A 26,463-nucleotide genomic window follows, 5' to 3' on the forward strand; every position below is an offset into this window, starting at 1 on the left:
TTGGGGAGGGGCTAGTTGCTGAAAGCAACTTTTTCTTTGAGAAGTCAAGCTCTTGTATTTTTGTAACAGTGTAATTAAAACTTGGCAGAAGCCTTTTGATCTTGGACGCTTTCCAGACTCTTCCTTTGATTAGGGGTGCGAGAAGAGGGCTGGTTTAGAACACAGAGGAAGCTGATGCGCCACCACACTCTCAACAACCTTCGCCAAAAAGCGGAGGTTGGAGACTGGACGGTAATTATTTAAAGTTATTGAAGAGGAGAGCCAGACAGAAAGTTGGCTCTGGGAAAGATGACCACATGTAGCTCGGAGTGGTGGGTTTTTATATCTTCTTGGGCTTTTGAGGTTGTTTCCTGTTCAGGTTTGAGGCTTTGTATTTCCTGTGCCATGTACTTTGACCTGAGTCTGAGTGTGCCCTTTTGGTATTGGCGGGCTAATTCTATGATGTCCCCAAAGATCATGTCTTTTAGAGTTTGGGTGGGTTATGTAGATTTTAGGGGTCTTTATCTTCCTAATCTCATCAGCTTCTTGTTTTCTGGCTCCAACCTTCCTAAATGGATTATTACATCTGAATTTCTAAAAGCTGGTTTCTGCTGAGATTCTGCTTGCGGCTATTAAGAAAAACTGGGCTTGCTTTTCTGCCTTTAATATCCTTTGGGGAAACATATTCTGCCTTTTTAATGTTCCCCAAAATACTTCTTTCTCTAGATTCTTCCCACAGATGTAATCTCCAAAGCTACCTGAAGGCAGAATAAGCAGTGGATGGAAGGAAGATCATTAGAGAGAGATCCATTAAAGAGAGAATTAAGGAAAAATCTCCTGACAGTAAGAACTATCTCACTGTTCAGTGGAACAGCTTCCCTCCAGTTGTTGTAGGTGCTCCATCGCTGGAGATTTTCATGAAGAAACTGGACAGCCATTTGTCCAGAATGGTATAAAATCTTGTCCTTGAGCAGGTTGTTGGACTGGAAGACCTCCAACCCTATTATTCTATGCTCTAAGAAAGCTCTGTCTGATTGAAAATGTTTGTTTCTTCTTAATCAGCCTAGTCTAATGAGAATGATGCATAATCTTCATATATGCAGCTGCCTGCAATTAGTGCAGGTTCGAGTCCCACCAGGCTCAAGGTTGACTCAGCCTTCCATCCTTCCGAGGTAGGTAAAATGAGGACCCAGATTGTTGGGGACAATTAAGCTGACTTTGTAATAATGCCGCTTGGTGTGTGTGTGTGTGAAAGCCCTAATAAGCAGGCATATACATAGAATGAAGGCTACTGCTAAGTTTGTAAGCCGCCCTGAGTCTTCGGAGAAGGGCGGGATATAAATGGAATTAAAATAAAAAAATAAATAAAAATATATTAGTCCCAGGACAATAATGGTGACTTCTGTAAAGCTATCTGCAACTAAAAGTTCTTTGTTTCATCCTTTCTCTTCTCCAGATCCTATATGAATTTATTCCCAATAATGATGAATCTGATGTTTGTTTAAATGTTGGAGTTCAGCTGAAGAGACACATGGTATATAGGGCCTCCTGCTTGAGCAGGGGGTTGGACTAGAAGACCTCCAAGGTCCCTTCCAATTCTGTTATTTAGAGCCTAGAAAAAGGTATATAACACGCTGCCTCAACAGTTATTTTTTTCTCGCCACAGGCATTCCCTGTTCCTCTAGAAAGAAAACTAGCAAAAATTGCGCTCTCAAATTGAACTAGGGTCGAACCCGTTCAGGCACTGCAATGGCCACCCTTCATCGCGACAAGAGAAAGGAAGGACCTCTTCGCGAAATAGGAAGTGCCCAGGGGGGACAGTCCTGGAGTGGCCATGGGGTCCAGGTCCAGATCCAGGTCTAGAGAACGGCGTCGGCGGAGAAGTCGATCTAGGTCTGAAGAGCGAGAAAGTCGGGGAAGGAGAAGAAGAAGAAATCGGGAAGGGAGGTGAGATGAACGAATGCGGTTCCAAGATTCATCATCACAGAAGTGCAGGATCATAGAGTTACTCGAATGTAGAAAGGCTTTAGGAATAAGCTCCTGGTGGGTGCTTCTTGTCTAGAGTGAATAACTTGTATTTAGGGAGCTGCACTCAAATGAAAGTTTAACGGTGAAGATTTTAAAGCCCAGGTCCTGCTTCCTATCCTGTGAAGTTTGGATAAGAATGGAGCAGTTTTTAAGGGGTAACGGCTGTGGAGCAAGTCCCTCTGAGTAGCTGTGACTTTGAAGGCAGAATCTGCTGCCTTGCATCCCCAGCACTCTTGGGAGTGAAAATACGAAACTGCATATTTCATGGTAGAACTCAGTAAGTTCTACCTTTAGGCCAGTGTTTTTCAATCTTGGCAAGTTTGAGATGTGTGGACCTCAACTCCCAGTATGCAGGTTGGGGGATTCTGGGAGATGAGGTCCATGCATCTTAAACTTGCCAAAGTTGAGAAACAACGTACTAGACCTCAAAACCCCATTGTCTCAATAACAGTCATAACAGTACCCACTGCTTTTACTGTTAAATTATCCATGTATGAGATTTTTTTTAGAAAGAGAGAGACTGTAGAATGTAATACAATACAGGTAGTTCTCATATAGCAATCACAGTTGGTACCAGCAACATTGTTGTTAGCAAAGAAGTTGCTAAATGAAACTGTGACTGCTTAGGATCTTGCTTCAGCTTTCCTCTGTTTTACAGATTGCAAACATTGTAAATGCAAGAATTGGTTGTAAAGTTACTTTTTCATCACCATCATAATGGTCATTACATGAGATAAGTCACTAAACGAGGATTATCTGTATAACCAATTTTTTTCCCCACTGGAGTCTTACAGGGCATTTGTCTTCATTACAACACTCTATTAATATAGCATAAGAATCTAATTTGCTGTCTGAATTAGGTAAGCAGAGGAAAATGGAAATGGAAGCTTAATAAATTAAAAGCATGTGCAGTTATAGTTATTGGAGACTATTTTACAGAATAATCTGATGTGGGGAATAAATGTTTGTAATCTCATTTCACTATAAACCATTTGTCACAGTGAGAGAAAGCTTTCTGAGAAGTGTCCAACTTCTCATTATAAGCAGGATTTTATGGACTCCCTTATTTCAACTATGACAAATTAAGAACAAGCAGGTAATCTGCCGAAAGTCAGTCTTATGTCAACCTTAAGGGGCCATAGGAAAAAGCCAGGGAATAATAAATTGAAAGGTATCAGTGTTTTCAGTTCAAGTCACCTCAATGTAAATAGCTCGGACTTTGTCTGCATCAGATGGTGCTTAATTGTTTTACAGTAGATTTTGTGGGAGATAAATTTTGGGCCAGTTCGACAAGATCTTTGGCAATTCAGGTTGGTGGGTGTATTGTATTGATGAATGCTGATTTAGCTGAGGCAATAAGCTCTTAAGCCGAATGCAAAAATGTAAATATACAACAAGGATGAGGAAGATTTTGGGGCCAAGGGCCGCTTTTAACAGTTTGGGGGACTGAAGTCTTCAGAGTGCATGGGGTTACATCACAAAAGAGCAAAGACTAGGATGGGGAAGGATTTTGTTCTTTTTTAATTGTGATGTGCCTATTCTAAAACTTAATAATAATAATAATAATAATAATAATAATAATAATAATAATAATAATAATAATAATAATAATAATTTTATTTGTATACCGCCCTTCTCCCGAAGGACTCAGGGCGGTGAACAGGGCAATACATGTTAAAAGACAAGAATACAAAAATTAAAAGAGATTAAACAAGATGCCCAAGAACTATAACAATAAGTTAAAATACATAAAAAGCAATAAAACCCAAACCCATCACCCATCAGGCCAGGCTGGCTTGTTCGAACAGGTAGGTCTTTAGGTCGCGCCGGAAGGAGCGAAGGTCGGGCGCCATCCGGAGCTCAACCGGAAGATGGTTCCATAAATCTGGCGCGCCCACAGAGAACGCCCTCCCCCTGGGGGCCACCAGTCGACATTCTTTGACCGGTGGCACCCTGAGGAGGCCCTCTCTGTGGGAGTGCACTGGGCGGAGGGAAGTTGATGCCGGCCGCAGGTGCTCCCTGAGGTATTCCGGACCCATGCCATGTAGGGCTTTATAGGTCATTACCAGCACCTTGAATCTCACACGGAAGACAACTGGAAGCCAATGCAGCTCGCGGAGCAGGGGTGTAACATGGGAGTATCGGGAAACTCTCAACACAACTCTCGCGGCTACATTCTGTACCAGTTGGAGCCTCCGAGTGGTCCTCAAGGGCAGCCCCATGTAGAGAGTGTTGCAGTAGTCCAAATGAGAGGTCACGAGCGCATGAGTGACCGTACGCAAGGCATCCCAGTCTAGATAGGGCCGCAACTGGCGCACCAGGCGAACCTGGGCGAAGGTTGCAACTTTTCCTCTTTTTCCTACCACAAAGCATTATTGGTTTGCAGCCTCAGAGGGGGCTGTAAGGATCACAAAGAAGCGCCTCGGAGGCCATAAGTCTTTAACATCAAAGCTTTTATTTTTAAGCTCAGAGGAAGAGAGCCAAAAATGGGGAAAGAAAAAAGGAAAAAGCAAGGACCAGCGTCACAAGAGACATTCTTCACGTCACCGGGAGTGGTCTTCCAATTCAGAATCCTCTTCAGAAAAAAGGGGCCATAAAAGCGAGAGGAGGGGGAAGAAGTACCGGAAGCGTTCTGAATCCAGGTCCTCAGTGTCTTCCATGACATCCCAATCGTCCTCCCACTCACAGAGCTCCAAGGGTGACTTCGGTGAGCAGCTAAGTGTCCAGGAACGCTTGAGATTGAAAGAGGAGAAAAAAAACCAAAAGGAGTTGATGAAGGCTCTTGAAACCCCTGAAGAGAAACGGGCCCGACGTCTAGCCAAGAAGGAGGCCAAGGAACGAAAGAAACGGGAGAAGATGGGATGGGGAGAAGAGTATATGGGTTACACCAATACCGACAACCCTTTCGGAGACAACAACCTACTAGGGGCTTTCATCTGGAGCAAGGTAAGTCCTGAATTCATGTCTACCATCTCAAGACAGGTGGTGCAGGGTAGCAGTGAATCATCTCAAGAGAACCACCTCTGTAAGGTGCGGTTTCTTGCTCATAATCTGATTCATCCTTCAGGGTTGTTGTTTGTTTTTAAACCCATTTATATCCCGCCCTTGTCCGAAGACTCAGGGCGGCTTACAGTCTAAAGCACAAATCAATGTGCTTAGCAATAGCCTTCATTCTATGTATATGCCTGCTTATTAGGGCTTTCGCCCCCCCCCCAAGCGGCATTATTACAAAGTCAGCTTAATTGCCCCCAACAATCTGGGTCCTCATTTTACCTACCTCGGAAGGATGGAAGGCTGAGTCAACCTTGAGCCTGGTGGGACTCGAACCTGCACTAATTGCAGGCAGCTGGTGTTAGTTAAGAAGGCATTAGCCCACTGCTCCACCAAGGCTCTTGTTGTGAAAGCTGTGGAGTGAAAGGTTAAGATTAGACAGTAATAACAACAACAACAATAATACAAAAGTTGGAAGGGATGTTGGAGGCCATCTAGTCCAATCCCCTGCTCAGGCAGGAAACCCTATACCATTTCAGGCAAATGTCTTTCCAGTCTCTTCTTAAAAACCTTCAGTGTTCAAGCATTCACAGCTTCTGGAGGCAGGTTGTTCCACTGGTTAATTGTTCTAACTGTCAGGAAGTTTCTCCTTAGTTCTAGGTTGCTTCTCTCCTTGACTAGTTTCCATCCGTTGCTTCTTGTCCTGCCTTCTGGCACTTTGGAGAACAGCTTGACTCCCTCTTCTTTGGGGCAGCCCCTATTGGAACACTGCTCTCCTGTCACCCCTCGTGCTTCTCTTTATTAAACTAGACATACCCAATTCTAGCAGCCATTCCTTACATGTTTTAGCCTCCAGCCCCCTAATCATCTTTGTTGTTCTTCTCTGTACTCTTTCTAGAGCCTCAACATCTTTTTTACATCGTGGTAACCAAAACTGGATGCAGTATTCCAGGCGTGGCCTTACCAAGGCATTGTAAAGTGGTATTAATACTTCACGTGATCTTGATTCTATCCCTCTGTTAATGCAGCCTAGCTTTTTGGCTTTTTTTGGCAGCTGCAGCACACTGCTGGCTCATATTTAAGTGTCCACTGGGAGTCCAAGATCCCTTTCACAGTAATTATTGAGCAAGGAACCACCTATACTATATCTATGCATTTGGTTTTTCTTGCCTAAATGTAGAACCTTACTATTTTCACCATTGAATTTCATTTTGTTAGATAGCGGCCAGTGTTCTATTCTGTCAAGATCCTTCTGTACCTTAAGCAGACAGATAGACCAACCTCCTTCCTTGAGTAGTCTTCCTCAGCCTGGTGCCCTTCTAGAAAAGTGTTCCATTTCAGTTCCCATAATCCATCATTTGTGCCCTATGGCTGTGACTGAAGAATGGTGTAAAATATCTACCAAACACCAAGCTGTGGAAGACTATCGAAAATCACAAGTACAATAAAACTTCAAATTAATATGGGAGTATTCCAGAGGAAATAGATGAAATTTGTTGTTGGTGACATGAAAGGGGTGGGAAAACCTGGAAGTATATGTTTGGGGCAAATCATATTCTCAGATCAATTATTTTACCCAGGCAGATTGGCTGCTCTTGTCTGATGCAAAGAATGTGTACATAATCTCAAAATGTTTATTCAAGCCTTGATGAAAATTAACAGAGGGCAAATACTGCCTTAAAGTAACGTTCACTATAGCATAAGTCCACATAGATCCATGATTTAAAAGGTTGTTTCTTACATTTCTTATTTCAATAATATTCCATTCAGGTACAAAGTTAATATTATAAGATTATCATTGGCTAAAATGCGTATAGAGAGCCTGTTTGGTGTAGTGGTTAAGGTACCAGGCTAGAAAGCAGAAAATGGTGAGTTCTAGTCCTATCTTGTGCACAGAGATGGGTGACCTCGGGCCAGTCATACTGTTTCAGTTTTAGGAAGTAGAAGACAAGGGGAAAAATCACTTCCAAAATCGTGCCTAGAAAAATGCAAGGACTAGTCCAGGCAGTCCCAGGAGTCAACATTGATTTGAAGATACTGATAAACAATATCTAAAGCTTTATTTAGCTGAACTCAAGGCACACGAGAAAGCCAGTTTGGTGCATTGGTCAAAGGCTGGGCTAAAAACCAAGAGACTGTGAGTTTTACCTTAGCCAAAAAGCCAGTTGGGTGCCTTTGGGCCAGTCTTGCTCCCTAACAATGCTGGGAAGAAGATGTCTGTGGAGATTCTCAATCATGCAGGTCATGGTTGTCCCAAAGGTACCTTTTAAAAGGCAGCTGGACTTTTTTTGTTTTTTCTTTGAAAACATTTTGCTTCTTGTCCAACAAGCTTCTTCAGTTCTGCTGAAAAACTAAGAAGCTTCTTGGATAAGAAGCGAAATATTTTCAAAGAAAGAAAAAATGTCCAGTTGCCTTTTGAACAACATCTTTGGGACCTGGGAGGAAGAAGACAATGGCAAATCACTTCCAGTGTTGTCAAGAAAACTACAGGGACATTGTTGCCAGTTGAGCCTGACCAGAACCAACCTTCCTTCCTTCCTTCCTTCCTTCCTTCCTTCCTTCCTTCCTTCCTCCCTCCCTCCCTCCCTCCCTCCCTCCCTCCCTCCCTTCCTTCCTTCCTTCCTTCCTTCCTTCCTTCCTTCCTTCCTTCTCCACCACCACCCTTTTCTCTGATATTAGTTTGACTCTTAGGGTTTGGTGGTTTGTGGTTTGTTGTTTTTTTTAGGCTTTGGAAAAAAAGGGAATTGGACACTTAGAGGAGAAAGAACTGAAAGATCGGAACAAGCGGATCCAAGAAGAAAATCGCCTTGAGTTGCAGAAGGTAAGAATCAAAATAAAATAAAGGGAGAGAACCCTTTGAATCTTGCACTGCTGTTTTAACCAAGAACCACTTTTTTAATTCCAAGATATAAACTTGCAGTGTACATCGGTGAACTGACCCAAATTATTTTTCTGTATTTTAAGTTCTTTCAGTTATCATTCAGATAGCACATTTCACTTCTGAATTTAAGGCACCACCTTTCTTAAGACCTACATTTTCATACGAAATGGTCCAGATACATGGAGTGATATCCAAGACAAAGTATACATTTTTTCCTAATCAATGTTTTTCTAGCTGGACAAATTCCAAATGTCTGACTTTTAGCCATTGCAGAGAATTTTGAGAGATAAAAGTCCTGTTTGAGAAATCCTGAAATAGGGACCTAGGATATTTTATTTGTAATGGAACTAATTACAAATATTTTATTTAACAGTTTATTTTATTTACCCATTAAATTTATATGCCGCCCAGCTCACTTTCAAGAAACTTAAGTTAAGACAAGCTGTTTGCTCACACAGCTTGTCTTAACTTATTACAGTGATGGCGAAACTTTTAGAGACCGAGTGCCCAAACTGCAACCCAAAACCCACTTATGTATCATCGGGTGCCGGGTGGGCGTGGCCCATTGGGTGGGCGTGGCCCATTGGGTGCGCGTGGCTGTGGTGGTAATGGCAGACTGGGTGGGACTAAAAAGTTCAGTCAATTCCAACTTTGCGAGATCTTTTTTTTTCCTGCGAAAAGTTGAAATTGATTGATTAATTGAACCTTTTTATTTTGCACATGGCAGTGGAGGCCTAAAGCGAAAAGGTTTTATAAAACCCAGCTGAAGGCCTAGGACTGGGGCGACGGCGCGTGTGCCCACAGAAAGGGCTCTACATGCCCCAGGTTCGCCGCCACCGACTTATTAGATGTTATAAGGGGAACAAAGCTACTGAGATCTTAACTTTATACTCAGAGTTAATTTTATGTATTTTTTGGAATGAACCATTTTCTTTTGGGAAATGCAGATGTTTTTTCTTTATAAAAAATTCCATTAAAGAAATTTTTCAACAACAGCTGTTGCTGTTGGGTTGAACAGAAGAAGCTGTGTTGTATAGAATGAAACTGCAGTTTTGTCAAACTCAATCTAAATGATTGGTGACATCAACCCTTCCAGATTTGCAAACAGCTTTTTCTTATACTTTTTCTAAAATGCCAGAAATTAAACCAGAGATATTGATCAGAAATTTATCTGGAATCAGCATTTCCACTTTGGGACAGTTGCCATTTCAAAGATATAATGTGTTTTATTTCCAATAAACATCATTTTTCTCCACGTTCAAATGGTAATAGCACTTAGACTTATATACCGCTTCACAGTGCTTTACAGCCTTCTCTAAGCAATTTACAGAGTCAGCATATTGCCCCCCCCAATAATCTGGCTCCTCATTTTATCAATCTTGGAAGGCTGGGTCAACCTTGAGTCGGTCAGGATTGAATGTCTGGCTGTGGGCAGACTTAGTCTGCAATACTGCATTGTAACCACTGCACCACCATAGCGCCAAAGAAGCTTTTAGTTTCTTTGAATGTAGTCTTCAGAGTTCGCAAAGAGGCCTAGCCTTGTTTTTCCCCCCATATCAACGTACTTTAAATTTTTCCACTCACTATAACTACAGCTAGTTCTTTACTTACGACCACAATTGAGCCCCAAATTTCTGTTGCTAAGTGAGACATTTATTGAGTTTTGCCCCCATTTTACGACACAAACGTTAAATGCAATTCTTAAGGTAGTAACATGGTTGTTAAGTGAATCTGGCTTCCCCATTGACTTTGCTTCTCAGAAGGTCACAAAAGGTGATCACATGACCCTGGGACACTGCAACCATCATAACTATGAGCCAGTTGTCAAGCGTCTGAGTTTTGATCATGTGACCATGAGGATGCTGTAATACAGGGGTCTGCAACCTTGTAAGACTTGTGGACTTCAGCTCCCAGAATTCTGGGAACGGAAGTCCACAAGTCTTAAAAGTTGTCAAGGTTGCAGATCCCTGCTGTAATAGATGTAAGTGTGAAAAATGGTCATAAGTCACTTTTTTCAGTGCTATTGTAACTTTGAATGATCACTAAATGAACTGTTGTAAGTTGAGAACTATCTGTATTGACATCAGCATGCTAATGGGAGCCTTGCTCATTTGCATAAGACATTTTTCTGGTTCCACGTGTTTTCAGAAAACCCACATCTCTGACCTCAACCTGGGATGTCATCCATGAATTCTGATGCTGAACTTCAGGATCAGGGTCAGGGTCCAATACTGCTCTGCTCCGTGTCTCTGGAGCAGTCTTTCTCAACCTCAGCAGCTTTAAGATGTGTGGAGTTCAGCTGTTGAAACCACACATCTTAAAATTGCTGAGGTTGAGAGTCACTGCCCTGGAGTGTTTCTAATCCCTCCCTTCCCCACATATACCAGGTGAAGCAGCTCCGCCTGGAGCGAGAGCGGGAAAAAGCCATGAGGGAGCAAGAGCTGGAGATGTTGCAGCGGGAGAAAGAGGCGGAGCATTTCAAGACGTGGGAGGAGCAAGAGGACAATTTCCATCTTCAGCAAGCCAAACTACGGTAAACGGGGACAATGGATGGAAGCTAGGTCTTCAGGGGACAGAGAAATTAAGTTCCCAAGTGTAAAAGAATAATAAAACCACTTCTTGAAGTTACTAGTCCACAGCATAATTCTCAGAACTGATCTGCCAGTATATTTCTTTGAAGTCCAAGGGAAGCAAAAACCTTCCAATATGATCAGTTGAAGAGCAGGGAAAAAATTGATCGCCTAACAGTGAAACAACTAGTTTGGAATTTCTTGGGTTCTCCAACTGCTAGGATTTGGGGAATGATTTTCTTTAGTCAAGAAGACTCCACAGTACTGGATCAGATGGATCAGGAGCTTGACTTGAGCTTTCCTTCATATTTTCCATCAAATCCAGCTTTGTAATCATATTTACAAGCATAAGAACTCTTTGAAAGAGCCACTGACTAATCTTAGTGAGGTACTAGGTATTATATATATATATATATATATATATATATATATATGTATATGTATATGTATATGTACATGTACATGTATATGTATATGTATATGTATATGTATGTATATGTATATATATATATGTATATATATATATGTATACATACATATATGTGTGTGTGTGTGTGTACATATACTGTGTATGTGTATATATATTTATGTATACTGTAATATATATATACGTGTGTGTGTATATATATATACACACACATATATATACATATACATACATACATACATACATACATATATATATATATATATATATATATATATATATATGGCATTATAGTGAATCTTGAATTCAGTGGAAACTTCCCATTAAGGTTGTAAAATGGATCGATCACCCATGTGACCAAGCTGAACCTTTTTTGCGGCTGCTGTTTAATGACCAACATACTCATGAAGCAAACCCATGACTTGCTATGGGCCAGTTTTGCTGAAATCTGGAAGTAAATGCTGGTTGTTAGCAAAAATGTTGTAAAATGTGGTCATGTGACCATGAGTCACTAGAAACAACAATAAATGCAGACCGGTTGCTGAGCCCTGACGTGGTCATGTGACCATGGAGGGGGGTGGCAGTCAGTGCTTTGAACCAGGTTGTTAAGCACCTGGGGGGGGGAGGTAGGTCTGTTGTAACATCGATCAGTCGTGGAATGTCTGGTTGTAAGTTGAGGATTGCCTGTAGTTATACAATAACGTATAATATGTTAGCTAATATTAGGCACGGTATTAGATGTTCTGATACTTAGGCTAGTTGAGCTCATCATCAAAGATTGTCCCATCCACTGATGTTGCACTAATTGGTAGCACTTAAGTGGCTTTTGACAGCTTATCATGATGCTTCTGGAGGAAGGAAAAACATCAGCCTGAAAAAAATGAAGATTTAAGTATTCAAATACTTAAAGTATGGCAGTTTTACTTTGTGCAGCAGAAATGTGGATACTATTTGCTTAGGATCAAGAGGAAATGGAGGCATTTCAGATGAGATCTTTCAGGACAAACCTGTCATTCCTTTAAGCGTTTGATGACAAAATGAGGACCCTTGATAGGCAGATAGGCAGGCAACAGCCCACAATTAAAAATATGATCCAGCAATCTTGCCTTTGTTGGCTTGGACATGTCTGCAGGATGGACACAGCATGCCTGTCTAGATGACTATAGAAAGTGATGTCCACTTAATTGGAAAGTTTTTTTAAAATATCGCTCCTTCCCCAAGACCTGAATCACAGGGTTACATTTTAATATCATAAAACCTGTTATATCAACTTGGGATAGAGATCATCACTATAAGAGGTACCTCCGTGGCTGCCATACCGTTCCATTGGGGATGCCTTACAATTTGTGGTCTGTCCTGCCAGGACTGGAAAACCTGAAAGAATGAATGAATCCTACTGTCTGCATGCCGCAATAACGTTGAACAGTTGGTACCAGCAATTATATTCAGAATTAAAACAGAAAGTTGCCTTACCTGCAAGGGCATTTCGTCCGTTGCACCAAGGTTGTCTGCTCTGATCAGTAAGATGTTTCTGGAGGGTAGCAAGGAAAATTCCTTTCTTTGGAGATGTCTGAGATCTAACTTTGGATACCCACTAGATGTAGAGCTATTGAACCCTTCCCAAAATCTTTATCCTGAGCTCCATTGTTCTGACCCTTTTTCCTGGATATTCCTTTTCTGGCAGCTCCAAAATCCGGATCCGAGATGGGCGGGCCAAGCCAATTGATCTCTTGGCCAAATACATCAGTGCTGAAGATGATGACTTGGCAGTGGAGATGCACGAACCTTACACATTTCTAAATGGACTCACCGTCTCCGACATGGAGGATCTACTAGAAGACATCCAGGTATCCAGCTGATGGTGGCCGTCCTGTTCTTTCAGGAGGGAGAGAAAGGTCTTCTTCTCCCTGATTCAAAGTTTGTCCAGCTCAGCTTTCCTCTCCTTGGTGGCTTGCAAATATATTAAGGCTCAAATACCCAGCCATCTGGAAGATAACGGGTAGTCCTCAACTTATGACCATAATGGAGCCTGCCCATGATGGTCGTAAGTCATGACAGTTGTAAAGCGGGTCACCCACATAACCAACCTGATTTTATGACTTTTTTTGAGCTGGTCATTAAACAAACCCATTATTCGCTATGAGCTGGTTTTGCCATAAACCAGAAGCAAAGGCTGGTTTTCAGCAAAAATGTCGTAAGTCATGGTGGCATGACCATGGAATGCTGCAAACGGTCATAAATGCAGACCAGTGGCTGAGTGGCTGATACCATGTAATCACAGGGCTGTGGCCACTGGAACTTTGGAACCAGGTCATCAAGGCCCTTTTGGGAGGTGGGGTAGCTGTCCTAAGTTTGAATGGAAGCCAAGTGGCTGGTCATAAGTCGAGGACTACCTGTACCAGGCTGGAGAAGGCTGGGCTAGTTAACAATTGCAATTTAATACAACCATGAAACTTGTAATTAAACAATTTGCCTTGTCCCGATGACTATAAACAAAAGGAGAGAATAAATGCGATTTATTTTAAGAAGCTATTTTGCTACAGTATTTTCTAGTTTCTTCTCTTTGCTTCTCTTTCTTTTTTCTAGTTTATTTTTTTTTTTCAGATACTATGTTCCCACCCCCATTCTCTCCTCCCCATTTGGCACGAGAAAAATAAAACCTTTGCAGATGTGCCTACTGTCCCTGTTGTTATAACATCCATTCCTCCCTCACTTCAAATTCCAAGAAGAGATAACAGTTGAAAACAAGCATTGTAGCTACTTCTCTTTCTTTCTTTCTTTCTTTCTTTCTTTCTTTCTTTCTTTCTTTCTTTCTTTCTCTTTCTTTTTTTCTCCTTTCTTTCTTTCTTTCTTTCTTTCTTTCTTTCTTTCTTTCTTTTTTTCTCCTTTCTTTCTTTCTCTTTCTTTCTTTCTTTCTTTCTTTCTTTCCTTCCTTCCTTCCTTCCTTCCTTCCTTCCTTCCTTCCTTCTTTCTTTCTTTCTTTCTTTCTTTCTTTCTTTCTTTCTTTCCTTTCTTCTTTCTTTCTTTCTTTCTTTCTTTCTTTTTCTTTCCTTTCTTTCTTTCCTTCCCTCCCTCTTTCTTTCTTTCTTTCTTTCTTTCTTTCTTTCTTTCTTTCTTTCTTTCTTTTTCTTTCCTTTCTTTCTTTCCTTCCCTCCCTCCCTCTTTCTTTCTTTCTTTCTTTCTTTCTTTCTTTCTTTCTTTCTTTCTTTCTTTCTTTCTTTCTCTTCTTCTTTTCTCCCTCTTCTCATCTTTTTTCCCCTATTGTTTCAGGTTTACATGGAGTTGGAGCAAGGGAAGAATGTGGATTTCTGGAGAGACATGACCATCATCACTGAAGATGAAATAGCCAAACTCCGGAAACTGGAGGCTTCTGGGAAAGGACCAGGTAGGGGCAGAAAGACAAAAAAAAATTTTGTTGTTAGCTGCGAAGTCGTGTCCGACTCATCGCGACCCCATGGACAACATTCCTCCAGGCCTTCCTGTCTTCTACCATCTTCTGGAGTTCATTTAAGCTCACGCCTACTGCTTCAGTGACTCCATCCAGCCACCTCATTCTCTGTCGTCCCCTTCTTCTATTGCCCTCGATCTTTCCCAACATTAGGCTCTTCTCCAGTGAGTCCTTCCTTCTCATTAGGTGGCCAAAGTATTTGAGTTTTAGCTTCAGGATCTGGCCTTCTAAAGAGCAGTCAGGATTGATCTCCTCTAGGACTGACCGGTTTGATCGCCTTGCAGTCCAAGGGACTCGCAGGAGTCTTCTCCAGCACCATAGTTCAAAGGCCTCAATTCTTTGGCGCTCAGCCTTTCTTATGGTCCAACTTTCACTGCCATACATTGCAACTGGGAAGACCATAGCCTTGACTATACACACTTTTGTTGACAGGGTGATGTCTCTGCTTTTTAGTGTGCTGTCTAGATTTGCCATGGCTTTCCTTCCCAGGAGCAAGCGTCTTTTAATTTCTTGGCTACAGTCCCCATCTGCAGTGATCTTGGAGCCCAGGAAAACAAAATCTGTCACTACCTCCATTTCTTCCCCATCTATTTGCCAGGAATTGAGAGGGCCAGATGCCATGATCTTGGTTTTCTTAATGTTAAGTTTCAACCCAAGTTTTGCACTCTCCTTCTTCACCCGCAACAAGAGGCTCTTTAGTTCTTCTTTACTTTCTGCCATTAGAGTGGTATCATCTGCGTATCTTAGGTTGTTGATATTTCTTCCGGCAATCTTAATTCCAACTTTTGATTCATCTAGCCCTGCCTTTCTCATTATGTGCTCTGCATATAAGTTAAATAGGCAGGGCGACAGTATACAGCCTTGCCGGACTCCTTTCCCAATTTTGAACCAATCAGTGGTTCCGTGTCCAGTTCTCACTGTTGCTTCTTGACCCGCATATAAGTTTCTCAAGAGACAAATAAGATGGTCTGGTACTCCCATCTCTTTAAGAACTTGCCACAGTTTGTTATGATCCACACAATCAAAGGCTTTAGCATAGTCAATGAAGCAGAAGTAGATGTTTTTCTGGAACTCCCTAGCTTTCTCCATGATCCAGCGTATGTTAGCAATTTGATCTCTAGTTCCTCTGCCTCTTCGAAATCCTGCCTGTACTTCTGGTAGTTCTTGATCCACATACTGCTGAAGTCTAGCTTGTAGGATTTTAAGCATGACTTTACTAGCATGAGAAATGAGTGCAATGGTGCGATAGTTTGAACATTCTTTGGCACTGCCTTTCTTTGGAATTGGAATGTAAACTGATCTTTTCCAATCCTGTGGCCACTGCTGAGTTTTCCAAATTTGCTGGCAAATTGAGTGTAGCACTTTTACTGCACTGTCTTTTAAGATTTTGAATAGCTCAGCTGGAATACTGTCACCTCCACTAGCTTTGTTGTTGCTCAGCTTTTCTAAGGCCCACTTCACTTCACATTCTAGGATGTCTGGCTCGAGGTCAGTGACCACCTCATTGTGATTATCTGGGATGTTAAGCTCATTCTTGTATAGTTCTTCTGTGTAATTTTGCCACCTCTTCTTAATCTCTTCTGCCTCTGTTAGGTCCCTGCCATTTTGGTCCTTTATCATGCCCATTTTTGCATGGAATGTTCCCTTCATCTCTCCAATTTTCTTGAAAAGATCTCTGGTCCTCCCTATTCTATTGTTTTCTTCTATTTCTTTGCACTGTTCATTTAAGAAGGCATTCTTATCTCTTCTAGCTATTCTCTGGAATTCTGCATTCAATTGGGCATATCTATGTTTTTCTCCCTTGCCTTTCGCTTTCCTCCTTTCCTCAGCTATTTGCAAAGCTTCCTCAGACAGCCATTTTGCTTTCTTGCATTTCTTTTTCTTTGGGATGGTTTTGGTTGCTACCTGTTGTACAATGTCGCGAACCTCTGTCCATAGTTCTTCAGGCACTCTGTCTATCAGATCTAATTCCTTAAATCTATTTGTCACCTCTACTGTATATTCAACAGGGATATGATTTAATTCATACCTGAGTGGCCTAGTGCTTTTCCCTACTTTCTTCAGTTTAAGCCTAAACTTTGCAAGGAGAAGCTCATGGTCTGAGCCACAGTCAGCTCCTGGTCTTGTTTTTACCGACTGTATAGAGCTTCTCCATCTTTGGCTGCAGAGCATATAGTCAATCTGATTTCTGTGTTGACCGTCTGGTGATGTCCATGTGTAGAGCCGTCTCTTGGGTGGTTGGAAAAGAGTGTTTGCTATGACCATCGTATTCTCTTGACAAAATTCTATCAGCCTGTGCCCTGCTTCATTTTGTACTCCAAGGCCAAACTTGCCTGTTATTCCAGTTATCTTTTGGCTTCCTACTTTAGCATTCCAATCCCCCATGATGATAAGGACATCATTTTTTGGTGTTACTTCTATAAGGTGCTGTAGGGCTTCATAGAACCGGTCAATTTCATCCTCTTCAGCACTGGTGGTTGGGGCATAGACTTGGACTACTGTGATATTGAATGGTTTCCCTTGGATTCGAACTGAGATCATTCTGTCATTTTGAGGATTGTATCCCAGTATTGATTTTCCTACTCTTTTATTGACTATGAAGGCTACTCCATTTCTTCTGAGGCATTCTTGCCCGCAGTAGTATACCTGATGGTCATCTGAATTAAATTCACCCATTCCTGTCCATTTTAGTTTGCTGATACCTAAGATGTCGATGTTCAGTCTTGTCATCTCTTGTTTGACCACGTCCAGCTTTCCTTGATTCATGGATCTTACATTCCAGGTTCCTATGGAGAAAAAATCTTTACAGCATCGGACTTTCCTTTCACCACCAGACACATCCACAGCTGAGCGTCCTTTCGGCTTTGGCCCAGTCGCTTCATTCTTTCTGGCGCTACTAGTACTAGCCTTCTGCTCTTCCCCAGTAGCATATTGGATGTCTTCCGACCTGAGGGGCTCATCTTCCAGCGTCATATCGTTTTGCCTTTTGGTACTGTCCATAGGGTTTTCATGGCAAAGATACTGGAGTGGGTTGCCATTTCCTTCTCCAGTGGATCACGTTTTCTCAGAACTCTCAGCTATGACCTGTCCGTCTTGGGTGGCCCTGCACGGCATAGCTCATGGCTTCATTGAATTACGCAAGCCCCTTCGCCACGACAAGGCAGTAATCCATGAAGGGGGACAAAAAATTAGGACTTAGTTAATTCCAGCCCAAGATAGTTCCTTACCCATTGCTGGTCTTCAGCAAAATAGGGTGTTTTCCATTTTCTGAAGGTATTTGATATTACCCATCCCGCTGAACTCTAGTTCCTCTTCATATTCTCATCAATACCTATTTATTTTATATATTTGTTTGTTTAATCAAATTTAGATACCTCCCATCTCGCTATCCAAATGACTTTGGGCATTTTTTTGCAGATAAAAGACGTAAAATCATATAGAAGGAATACAATTCAAGCCAGAATTTATTTACTCCTCTCCCCAGGCCTCGCCAACTGGGGAATTTTACATTGGCAACTAATTGCACTTCCAAGACTTTTTTGGAAAGATCACACCTGGCAAATGTTGTTTCCAACAGAGATCAGGATGATCAGAGTCCCCATCATTCCTACACCATGCCTCTTTGATAGATCTCTACTTTGCTTCTGAAAAGCATCATCTTCTCTTCTTGATTGGGCAGAGCATAGTAGACACCAGCAACAGTGTGGCTTTTATGTGTTCCTCTATTTGTTTTAACCAGGCTGTCATGGTTCCGAGAGATAGAACTGAATAAATCAGAACTCCGAGGTTTGCATCTTCCTCAAAGAACATGTTTATTGGATACAAAATATCGGCACAGTCAAAAGTGAAACCAAGTCTGAAATCCCCTCCAAAGAGTTACACTATTGCAAAGTAAAAGTTCCCACCTTGGGGCTATGCAATGACTACGTTACCCCATAGAATAGTTTGACGGGCTTTCTAACAAAACATTCAACCCTCTTCTTCCCAGCAAGTGAGTGACCTTGATACCCACAGGACACAATATCATTTAGACCAGACATGTCAAACACAAGGCCCGGGGGCCGGATACGGCCCGCGAAGTGGTTTCATGTGGCCCGTGAAGCCATCCTGGAAACAGTGAGGAAACGGCCCCCACTGCCTTGGCCCTGGCCCAGAGACCCTCCTTCCGCCAGAGACCCTCAGATCTGTCCCACTCCTGCCCAGGCCCCCATAGGCACCCTTGATGCGAACGATGTAGAGCTGGCCACGCCCACCCAGTAGGCCATACACACTCTAGCCAAGCCCACCCAGTAGGCCACGCCCACCCAGGCCATACCCACCCGGCCCCTTGAGGGCAACCGCAATGCTGATGCAGCCCTCAATGAAATTGAGTTTGACACCCCTGATTTAGACTAACAGAGATACTCCATTCCCCCTTCCTGTTGTGTGTGGCAACTAGAACCAGCCAGGTTCATTGACACAGGCACTCTTTACATTATTATCAAGTTCATTTCCTTGAATATCTGAGCAGACATGAATACTTCAATGTAGGGGCAATTCTTTCTTTTCTGTTACTTCTGTTCCATTTGAACAATCAAAGTTCATCCTTCACTCATCGTATTCTGGTTGGGTGAATCATCCTACCAGTGTTGAACTTTGGATCCTAGAGTTCCCTGCCATGTAGCTAAGGATTCTGGGAATTGAAGTCCATTACTGCTGTGGGCACTCAGCTGAAGAAGACTGCTTTAGAATCTAGGCAATTTTGCTGTTTTATAATGGAAAATGTCAGGAAATATGGCTTGCTAGTTCTTTGAATAGACTTAGTGCAATTAAAATGAGCATCTGGATCATCCCATCTCAAAATACCCTGTCAAAATCCTGTAAAAAAAATGTCATGTCCTATTGTCTGAGATAAGATAAGATAACCTTTATTGTCATTTTTTTACTGTGGGGCACAACGGCACACATCAAAAATGAAATTTAGTTGCCCGCTCTCATAGTGGAACACATACATGATCAAGAGACACTCTTCCTGGCCACTGGAAACGATTGTCTCCACGTCCTCTTCTGACCTAAGGATTTAAGGAGTATCTTCCTCCAGTCAGGTTCCTTTTTTGTGTGTCTTGCAGGAGAGCGACGTGAAGGGGTGAATGCCTCAGTGAGTTCTGATGTACAATCTGTCTTCAAAGGGAAGACCTACAACCAGTTGCAAGTGATCTACCAGGGAATTGAGGGCAAGATCCTGGCTGGGGGACCCAACTTGGACATTGGCTACTGGGAGAGCCTGCTCCAGCAGCTAAAGGCATACATGGCACGGGCCAGGTAAATAGTCATGTACCTGATTTATATCCACCTCCACCTCCATCCGGGGGTGGGGTGGGGGGGCAGTGGTTTATACCATGTTCCTTCCAAATGAAGCAAGACTCCCAAATGACGACCAAACCAGGCTGGCTAGCATCCTGGCTAGCTGGCTTTGGTGGAAACAATTGGCCTTATCAACCATCCTTAGCTGATCTCAGAAAGCTAAGCAGCATCAGACAGGGGTTCGTGCTCCCTCTGGGGTCCACCATGAAGTCAGATCTGTAAACGTGATGGTAAAATTGAACACATGTCCCCAAAGAAAGCATTGGCCAACCCCATCCATGTTGCTACCAGGAAAACTACATGGATTTATCCATGTTGTCTTCAGGAAAATAAGCTTAGTTCAAAAGAGACTTTTAATCCAACTGGAAAGTGCAGGTTGGAGATGGAGAGGTGCCTCTTAAGATTAACTAAAGAGGCTGTTTTAGTGGGTTTGATATATTTTTTTGAAGCATTCATTATATCGGAACAGCCACAGAAGAGCTCGACCATATTGGGATGATAAATGTGGGGATGGAAAGGAGGAGAATGATGAAAACGACATTAGAAAGGGCACATTGCCAAAGAATAGTGAATATCGAGGCAAAATTTTAAGAGAGCTGTGCTGTCCCAGTACGATGCCTGTCACCTGAGCATCATTGGCATAGGGCCCTTATTCAGGAAATTGGAATCAGACTGAATAGATTTCATGGAAGGAGCATGAAGCTTGGCTGTCATTACTTGCTACAGATTCTTTCTCTCTTTCTCTCTCACACGTACCTAGACACACATCTGGCTACAGGAACTAATTCTGTGTTCTCTCCCTCCTGGGTCACAGGCTGCGAGAGCGGCATCAGGACGTCCTGCGCCAGAAGCTGTACAAGCTCAAACAAGAACAAGGTGTGGAAAGTGAACCCCTCTTCCCCATCATGAAAAAAGAGCCGCCATCCCCAGAAGCTGCCAGTAGCAGTCACAGGTAACTATTGGGATGCTGTTCCCTGCTTCCTTCATCCTTAACACTTAACGTTTTCATTCCAGTGCATAAAGACTCGCGTGCTTTTTCTATCTATGTGCATAGCTGCTGAGTGACATGAACAACATTATCAGAGCAGTACTATCCTTCCTATGCAAGGAGAACCCTTGCTGCTTTATATAGTCTCTGGTATGTTGCTCAATCTGGGCTCCCTCCAGGTACATGGACTTCAGCTCCCAAAATTCCCTGTGGCCCTTACTGAGAGTTCTGGGAGCTGAAGTCCAGATATCTGGAGTTACCCAATTTGAGAAAAGCTGCCCTAGTAAGTGTGTTTTGGATTATATTTATTTGTTTGTTTATTAAATTCAAATGCTGCCCGTCTCGCCATCCAAAGCAACCCTGGACGACTTACAACACAGTAAAAATAGAAATATAAAAAACAATTAAGCACATAAGACAAATTAAAATTACAAGGATTAAATACAGACTTATAGATTATAGACGCCGCTTAATGTTGTATTTGTTCAGTGACTAACATTTCAGTGTGATAGTGCTGAACAAAGAGGCTTACCACCAGTCACTGAAGTTTTGGCCACTCTAGTACCCCTCAGTCATGGGAATAAAATTCAGGTCCACATTTATGATCACCTTTTGGCTTCCCGTCTACCTACTGCCAGCTGTGACATGGTCCTGTTCACCACCATGTCCACATGTCCACATCACTGTGTGCCACTACCTTCTTTTGCACTGGTGCAGCTGGGGTTTCTCTTGAGTCCTGCCCAGAGCATTTTTTTTTTTACAAAAGAAGCCTGGTGTGCAAAAAAGCAGTAACTGTGAGAGGGACCTTGGAGTCCTAGTGGACGATCACTTGACCATGAGCCAGCGGTGTGCAGCAATAGCCAAAAAAGCTAATACAATCCTGGGTTGTATAAACAGAGGCATAGAATCAGGATCACGCAAAGTATTAGTACCGCTTTATAAAACCTTAGTAAGACCACACCTAGAACACATTGCTGGCTCAGGAATTCTGGGAGTTGAAGTCCACGAGTCATAAAAGAGCCGAGGTTGCCTACCCCTGCTCTAGGGAGATGAAAAGCAAATGAAGGTTTGAACGCGAAAGGAATGGTTCAAGTCAAAAAGCTGTAGAGGTCCTGGGTTCCCCAATTGCTGCACTCTTTTTGCTTTTCCCCATCTTTTACTCAGGCAAATGCCAGAGGAAAAAGCCCCAGCACAGCCTGGTCCCTCCTCCGTGGAGCCTGGCCCTGAACCGGAAGCTGAAGCCAAAGCCGAGGGAGACGGAGAAGCAGTGCTGATTGAGGAGGACCTGATTCAGCAGAGCCTGGATGACTACGATGCGGGCAAATACAGCCCCCGGCTGCTCACCTCCCACGAGCTCCCCTTTGATGCCCATGTGGTGGACGCGGACGAGGATCTCCAGCGCCTCCAGCTGTCCCGGCAGCAGCTCCAGGTCACGGGTAAGGAGTGGGAGGATGGCGGGAGACTTCATCCGGGTTCCATGATGGCGGTGTCTGTGATGCAGTCAATGTGTATATGGCTCAGTGCCCCAAAAGGAATTCACGTTCTGAAATGCAAAGGGCCTGGAGAGGAATAAATCTCCCATTTCCAAAATGGCCAGCTAGGCCTCCCTCCCCCCCCCCAGCCCCATTTGAAACATCCTTTTAATATTAGATAATAAACTAATTAAGACAACAGAAATTAAAACAAATAATCCCTGAATCCATGAGTAGATTTGTCTCATTCATCGGAACCATGACATAGTCCTTGACTTACGAACATAATAGAGCCTGGAATTTCTGTCATAAATCATGACCGTCACAAGTTGAGGCACCATGTGATCAAACTGATTTTATGATCTTTTTTTGTGGTGATCTTTAAGTGAGAATGCATTTCTATGGGGTTCCCCCCCGAAAGTAGTCAAAAAGGCCAATTTCTGGCAAAAGACATAAATTGCATCACATGACTGTTGCAATAAGCTGGTGGCCAAGCATCTGAAATGCAGTCATTGTGCCAGGATCAGAACTCCAGAACTGGGTCATAAGTACCTTTGAGGGAGACCATTGTAACTTCAAATGGTTGCTAAGCAACCAGTTGCTAAATGAGGCCTACCTGTATTGCAGTTACTATCAGAATCCTGGATGGGAAAATTACAGAAAGCCTCTTGATGGAGACATTTTAAGGAGCCTCCTGCTGCTATTTGCATGCCAGACTTTTAAATATTAAAAAAAGTAAGAAGGTAGACTTGACCATCATTTCAAGTTTTTAGCATAACTCAAACCTCACCTTTCACATGTCAGGGCAATTGAAATCAGATCTTTAATTTTAAAAATGAGCCTGGAAACCAGTTTGATTAGAAGTCTGTTTTAAGCAAGCTATAAAATTGAACATGTTTGTTCTAGTCTGTCAGTCCCCTAATCAAAACTACTTGATATTTTATTTATTAGATTTGTGTGCTGCCCATCTCATCTAGAGGCAACATAATGTTTATTGTGGTTGGGATAGAAGTCCAAATCAATATGAAATGTTTATTATTTATTTATTTATTTATTTAATTTATATACCGCCCTTCTCCCGGAGGACTCAGGGCGGTGAACAGGGCAATACATAAAAACTAGATACAAAGATTAAAAATTATTAAAACGTGATTAAACAATGCCCATAATAAATCAATACAGATTAAAAATTGAAGTTCATTTATAAAAATTCCACCCCGTCCCATCAGGCCAGGCCAGCTTGTTTAAAGAGATGGGTTTTAAGATCGCACCGGAAGGAGCGGAGATCGGGCGCCATCCGGAGCTCGACCGGAAGATGGTTCCATAAATCCGGTGCACCCACAGAGAACGCCCTCCCCCTGGGGGCCACCAGTCGGCATTCTTTGACCGGTGGCACCCTGAGGAGGCCCTCTCTGTGGGAGCGTACTGGGCGGAGGGAAGTTGACGCTGGCTTTAAACTTCAGCTACTTTAATGGTGGAATACAATTTGGTGACAGCTTACTGCTGTTAAATCCCATAGTGAAGGTGTTCCCAGATGTATTTGGGCCTTCTGTTTCTTGCCAGTCACAGGGGCTAAAAAATTGTAAAGATAAAACATGACCTCCAAGGCCCCTTCCAACTTTATTATTGTTAGATGTTTAGGCATTCTGTGGCCAGTTGTGCACAAGGCCACCCACCAATCCCAGTGTTCTCCCCTTACAGGTGATGCTAGCGAGAGTGCTGAGGATATATTTTTCCGCCGGGCCAAAGAAGGGATGGGAGCTGATGAGGCCCAGTTCAGCGTGGAAATGCCCTTGACCGGCAAGGCCTACCTGTGGGCTGACAAGTATCGTCCTCGCAAGCCGCGTTTCTTCAATCGAGTGCACACCGGATTTGAGTGGAACAAGTATAACCAGACCCACTACGATTTCGACAACCCCCCGCCCAAGATTGTGCAGGGTTACAAGTTTAATATCTTCTACCCGGACCTGATTGACAAACGTTCCACCCCAGAATATTTTCTGGAAGCTTGCCCAGACAACAAGGACTTTGCCACCCTGCGCTTCCATGCTGGACCTCCTTACGAAGATATTGCCTTCAAGATAGTCAACCGAGAGTGGGAATACTCTCACCGGCATGGCTTCCGCTGCCAGTTTGCCAATGGCATCTTCCAGCTCTGGTTCCACTTCAAACGCTACCGTTACAGGCGCTGAAGAGGTGACCGAGAGTGGGTTGATTTTAGGAAGGGACAAACATGGTGGATAAGAGAACTGGTTCCTTGAACAGTGGACCAAAATGGCGGCTTTCAAGATAGGAACATCAGGCTGTACAGCTTTTCTAAAGTGTTAGGACCACTACTGTCAGAAATTATCTTTTTAAAAAAATGTTTCAAGGTTGCCCTGATGTTAAGCAGCCATTCAGTTCTGGGGGAATTGTCTTTCTGGCAGTAGATGGAGCTCTTTCCTCTGCTAGGTGGAAAGGCTTATTTAGTGCCTAACCAAGGTGGCTGATAGCTTGACTGAGATTATCCTTGTTTTCTGAGAATGTATAGATATGGGAGGGTGAGAAAAGGCGTCCAACTACGATAAAGATTTTGGATATGTGCTACTTGTTTGGTATTTTTTTACTCCAATATGGGAGAACATAAAAAGGAAAAGACAGGCTTCCTATTCTAAAGAGGGCTGTAAGAAGACTCAGTTATGCAAGGATATCCACGGTCTTCTCCAGCTGTGCAGATTGTTCAGTGCTGATCAATAAACTAAGCTGAAGGATGCAACTATGAGTAGCAGCTGGTAGCTTTCAAAACGGATTAAGTAAATGGTTACAAAAGATAATAGTTCCCGATGTGGGGATGCTGTGACTCAGAGGGTTTTTTTTTTTTTTGAAAGGGGGTGGGAGTTGAATAACAAGAATGTTGTGTGGGGAGTGGGGCAAGCCACAGCAACACCAAAATGGTAAACTGCACAATGTGGTCATTACCCAAATGCCTCCATTGCATATTGGCCTCCTCACATTCGACACAAGGCTTAGTGTGTTAACATCATCAGACATCTCTTTTGCCCCTACAGGGACCTATGGAGGAGGGGGTGGATGCTTTGCTCTTTAAAGGTTTCCCAAAAGTAACCCAGGTCTTTAATTTCTTTGACCTAATAGTTTGGATTCCTGTGGTGCGCTGTATATTATAACAAGTATGGTCATTGCTGGTTAGTTTTGGCTAATGATGGCTTAGACTGACTCCTTTCTATCTCGGTACAGTCTGATAAACAATCTCCCCACCAGCACTGGATCATGGCTAGGATCTGTGATAATCAAAAACAGCTTGGTGTCGTGGTTAGAAACCAGGGGACCTGAGTTCTAGTCCCATCTTAGGTCTGATAAAATGGCTGGGTGGGCCAGTCAGCCTAACATACTTCATCCAGGGTTGTTCTTGTACGGAAAATAAAAGGAGGAAGGAATATTCAATATGTTTGTTACTTGAGTTGTAAAAAAGTAGGATATTTTTTTTAAAAAACCCAGTTATTCTCAGAGGTTGTTGATCAGAAGGTCGGCAGTTTGGCGGGTTGAATCCCGAGTGCCACGTAGCAGAGTGAGCGCCTGTTACTCGTCCCAGCTTCTGCCAACCTAGCAGTTCAAAAGCACGTAAAAATGCAAGTAGAAAAATAGGGACCGCTCCGGTGGGAAGGTAAAAGCGTTCCGTGTGCCTGTGGCGTCTAGTCATGCCGGCCACATGACCACGGAGACGTCCTCGGACAAGCGCTGGCTCTTTGGCTTTGAAACGGAGATGAGCACCGGTCCCTAGAGTCAGAAACGACTAGCAGGCATGTGCGGGGGAACCTTTACCTTTAAAATCCTTTCAGGGGGGTCCTTGAAATCAATGTTATTTGCCAGCCTATTTTGACAAATAATACAATACTAAAAAATTATACTTTGCCTCTGCTAAAAAAAAGGAAGTTTGGAGACCAGGAGATAGTTGTCTAGCCTCTCTGGATCCAGGAAGAGGTTCTTAAGCATCGGATGCACCACCGGCCTCTTTCAAGGCTGCTGGGTTTGCCCCCTCCCACAAGAAGAGGAACTGAGAAAAGGGCAGGAGAGGTGACATGTGAGGAAAAGTGCGCGTGCATTGAAATCCAGGGCCCAATTGACAGCATCTGGGCAAAGAATATAAACCTGTATATAGAAAACCACCCAGCCAGGCAGAAGGTTTGGTTAACGCCTCCTGAACCCAGTTGCAATCCTAAGCTGTGTCAATAGAAATATAGTGTCAAGAATATCGGTCTCTTTTCTATACTCTTCTGGATTCAGTACTGGGCACTGTGTTTTGAAAAGAACATTGAGAAAAGTATGAGAGGAAAGTAAT

General features: G+C 42.9%; 1 protein-coding gene across 1 annotated transcript; it reads left to right on the forward strand.

Moving 5' to 3' along the window:
• Window positions 1-1,771: 1,771 nt before the first annotated feature.
• CACTIN (cactin, spliceosome C complex subunit) lies at window positions 1,772-24,713 on the forward strand. Its single transcript, XM_083350782.1, has 10 exons — window positions 1,772-1,926; window positions 4,473-4,953; window positions 7,724-7,819; window positions 10,267-10,412; window positions 12,561-12,723; window positions 14,147-14,261; window positions 19,433-19,625; window positions 20,482-20,619; window positions 21,820-22,091; window positions 23,829-24,713. The coding sequence occupies exons 1-10, from the start codon at window positions 1,814-1,816 to the stop codon at window positions 24,317-24,319; spliced, it is 2,208 nt and encodes a 735-aa protein (XP_083206908.1). The 5' UTR covers window positions 1,772-1,813; the 3' UTR covers window positions 24,320-24,713.
• Window positions 24,714-26,463: the final 1,750 nt, after the last annotated feature.

The sequence above is a fragment of the Vipera ursinii genome, assembly GCF_947247035.1.
Source record: "Vipera ursinii genome assembly, chromosome: 1".
Lineage (NCBI taxonomy): Eukaryota > Metazoa > Chordata > Lepidosauria > Squamata > Viperidae > Vipera > Vipera ursinii.

Bases quoted from the DNA above. Each gene is read 5' to 3' on its own strand.
- CACTIN (XM_083350782.1), top strand. From the start codon at position 1,814: ATGGGGTCCAGGTCCAGATCCAGGTCTAGAGAACGGCGTCGGCGGAGA. The intron at 1,927-4,472 runs GTGAGATGAACG...TTTATTTTTAAG, and splicing joins AGAAGAAATCGGGAAGGGAG to CTCAGAGGAAGAGAGCCAAA. The intron at 4,954-7,723 runs GTAAGTCCTGAA...TGTTTTTTTTAG, and splicing joins GGGCTTTCATCTGGAGCAAG to GCTTTGGAAAAAAAGGGAAT.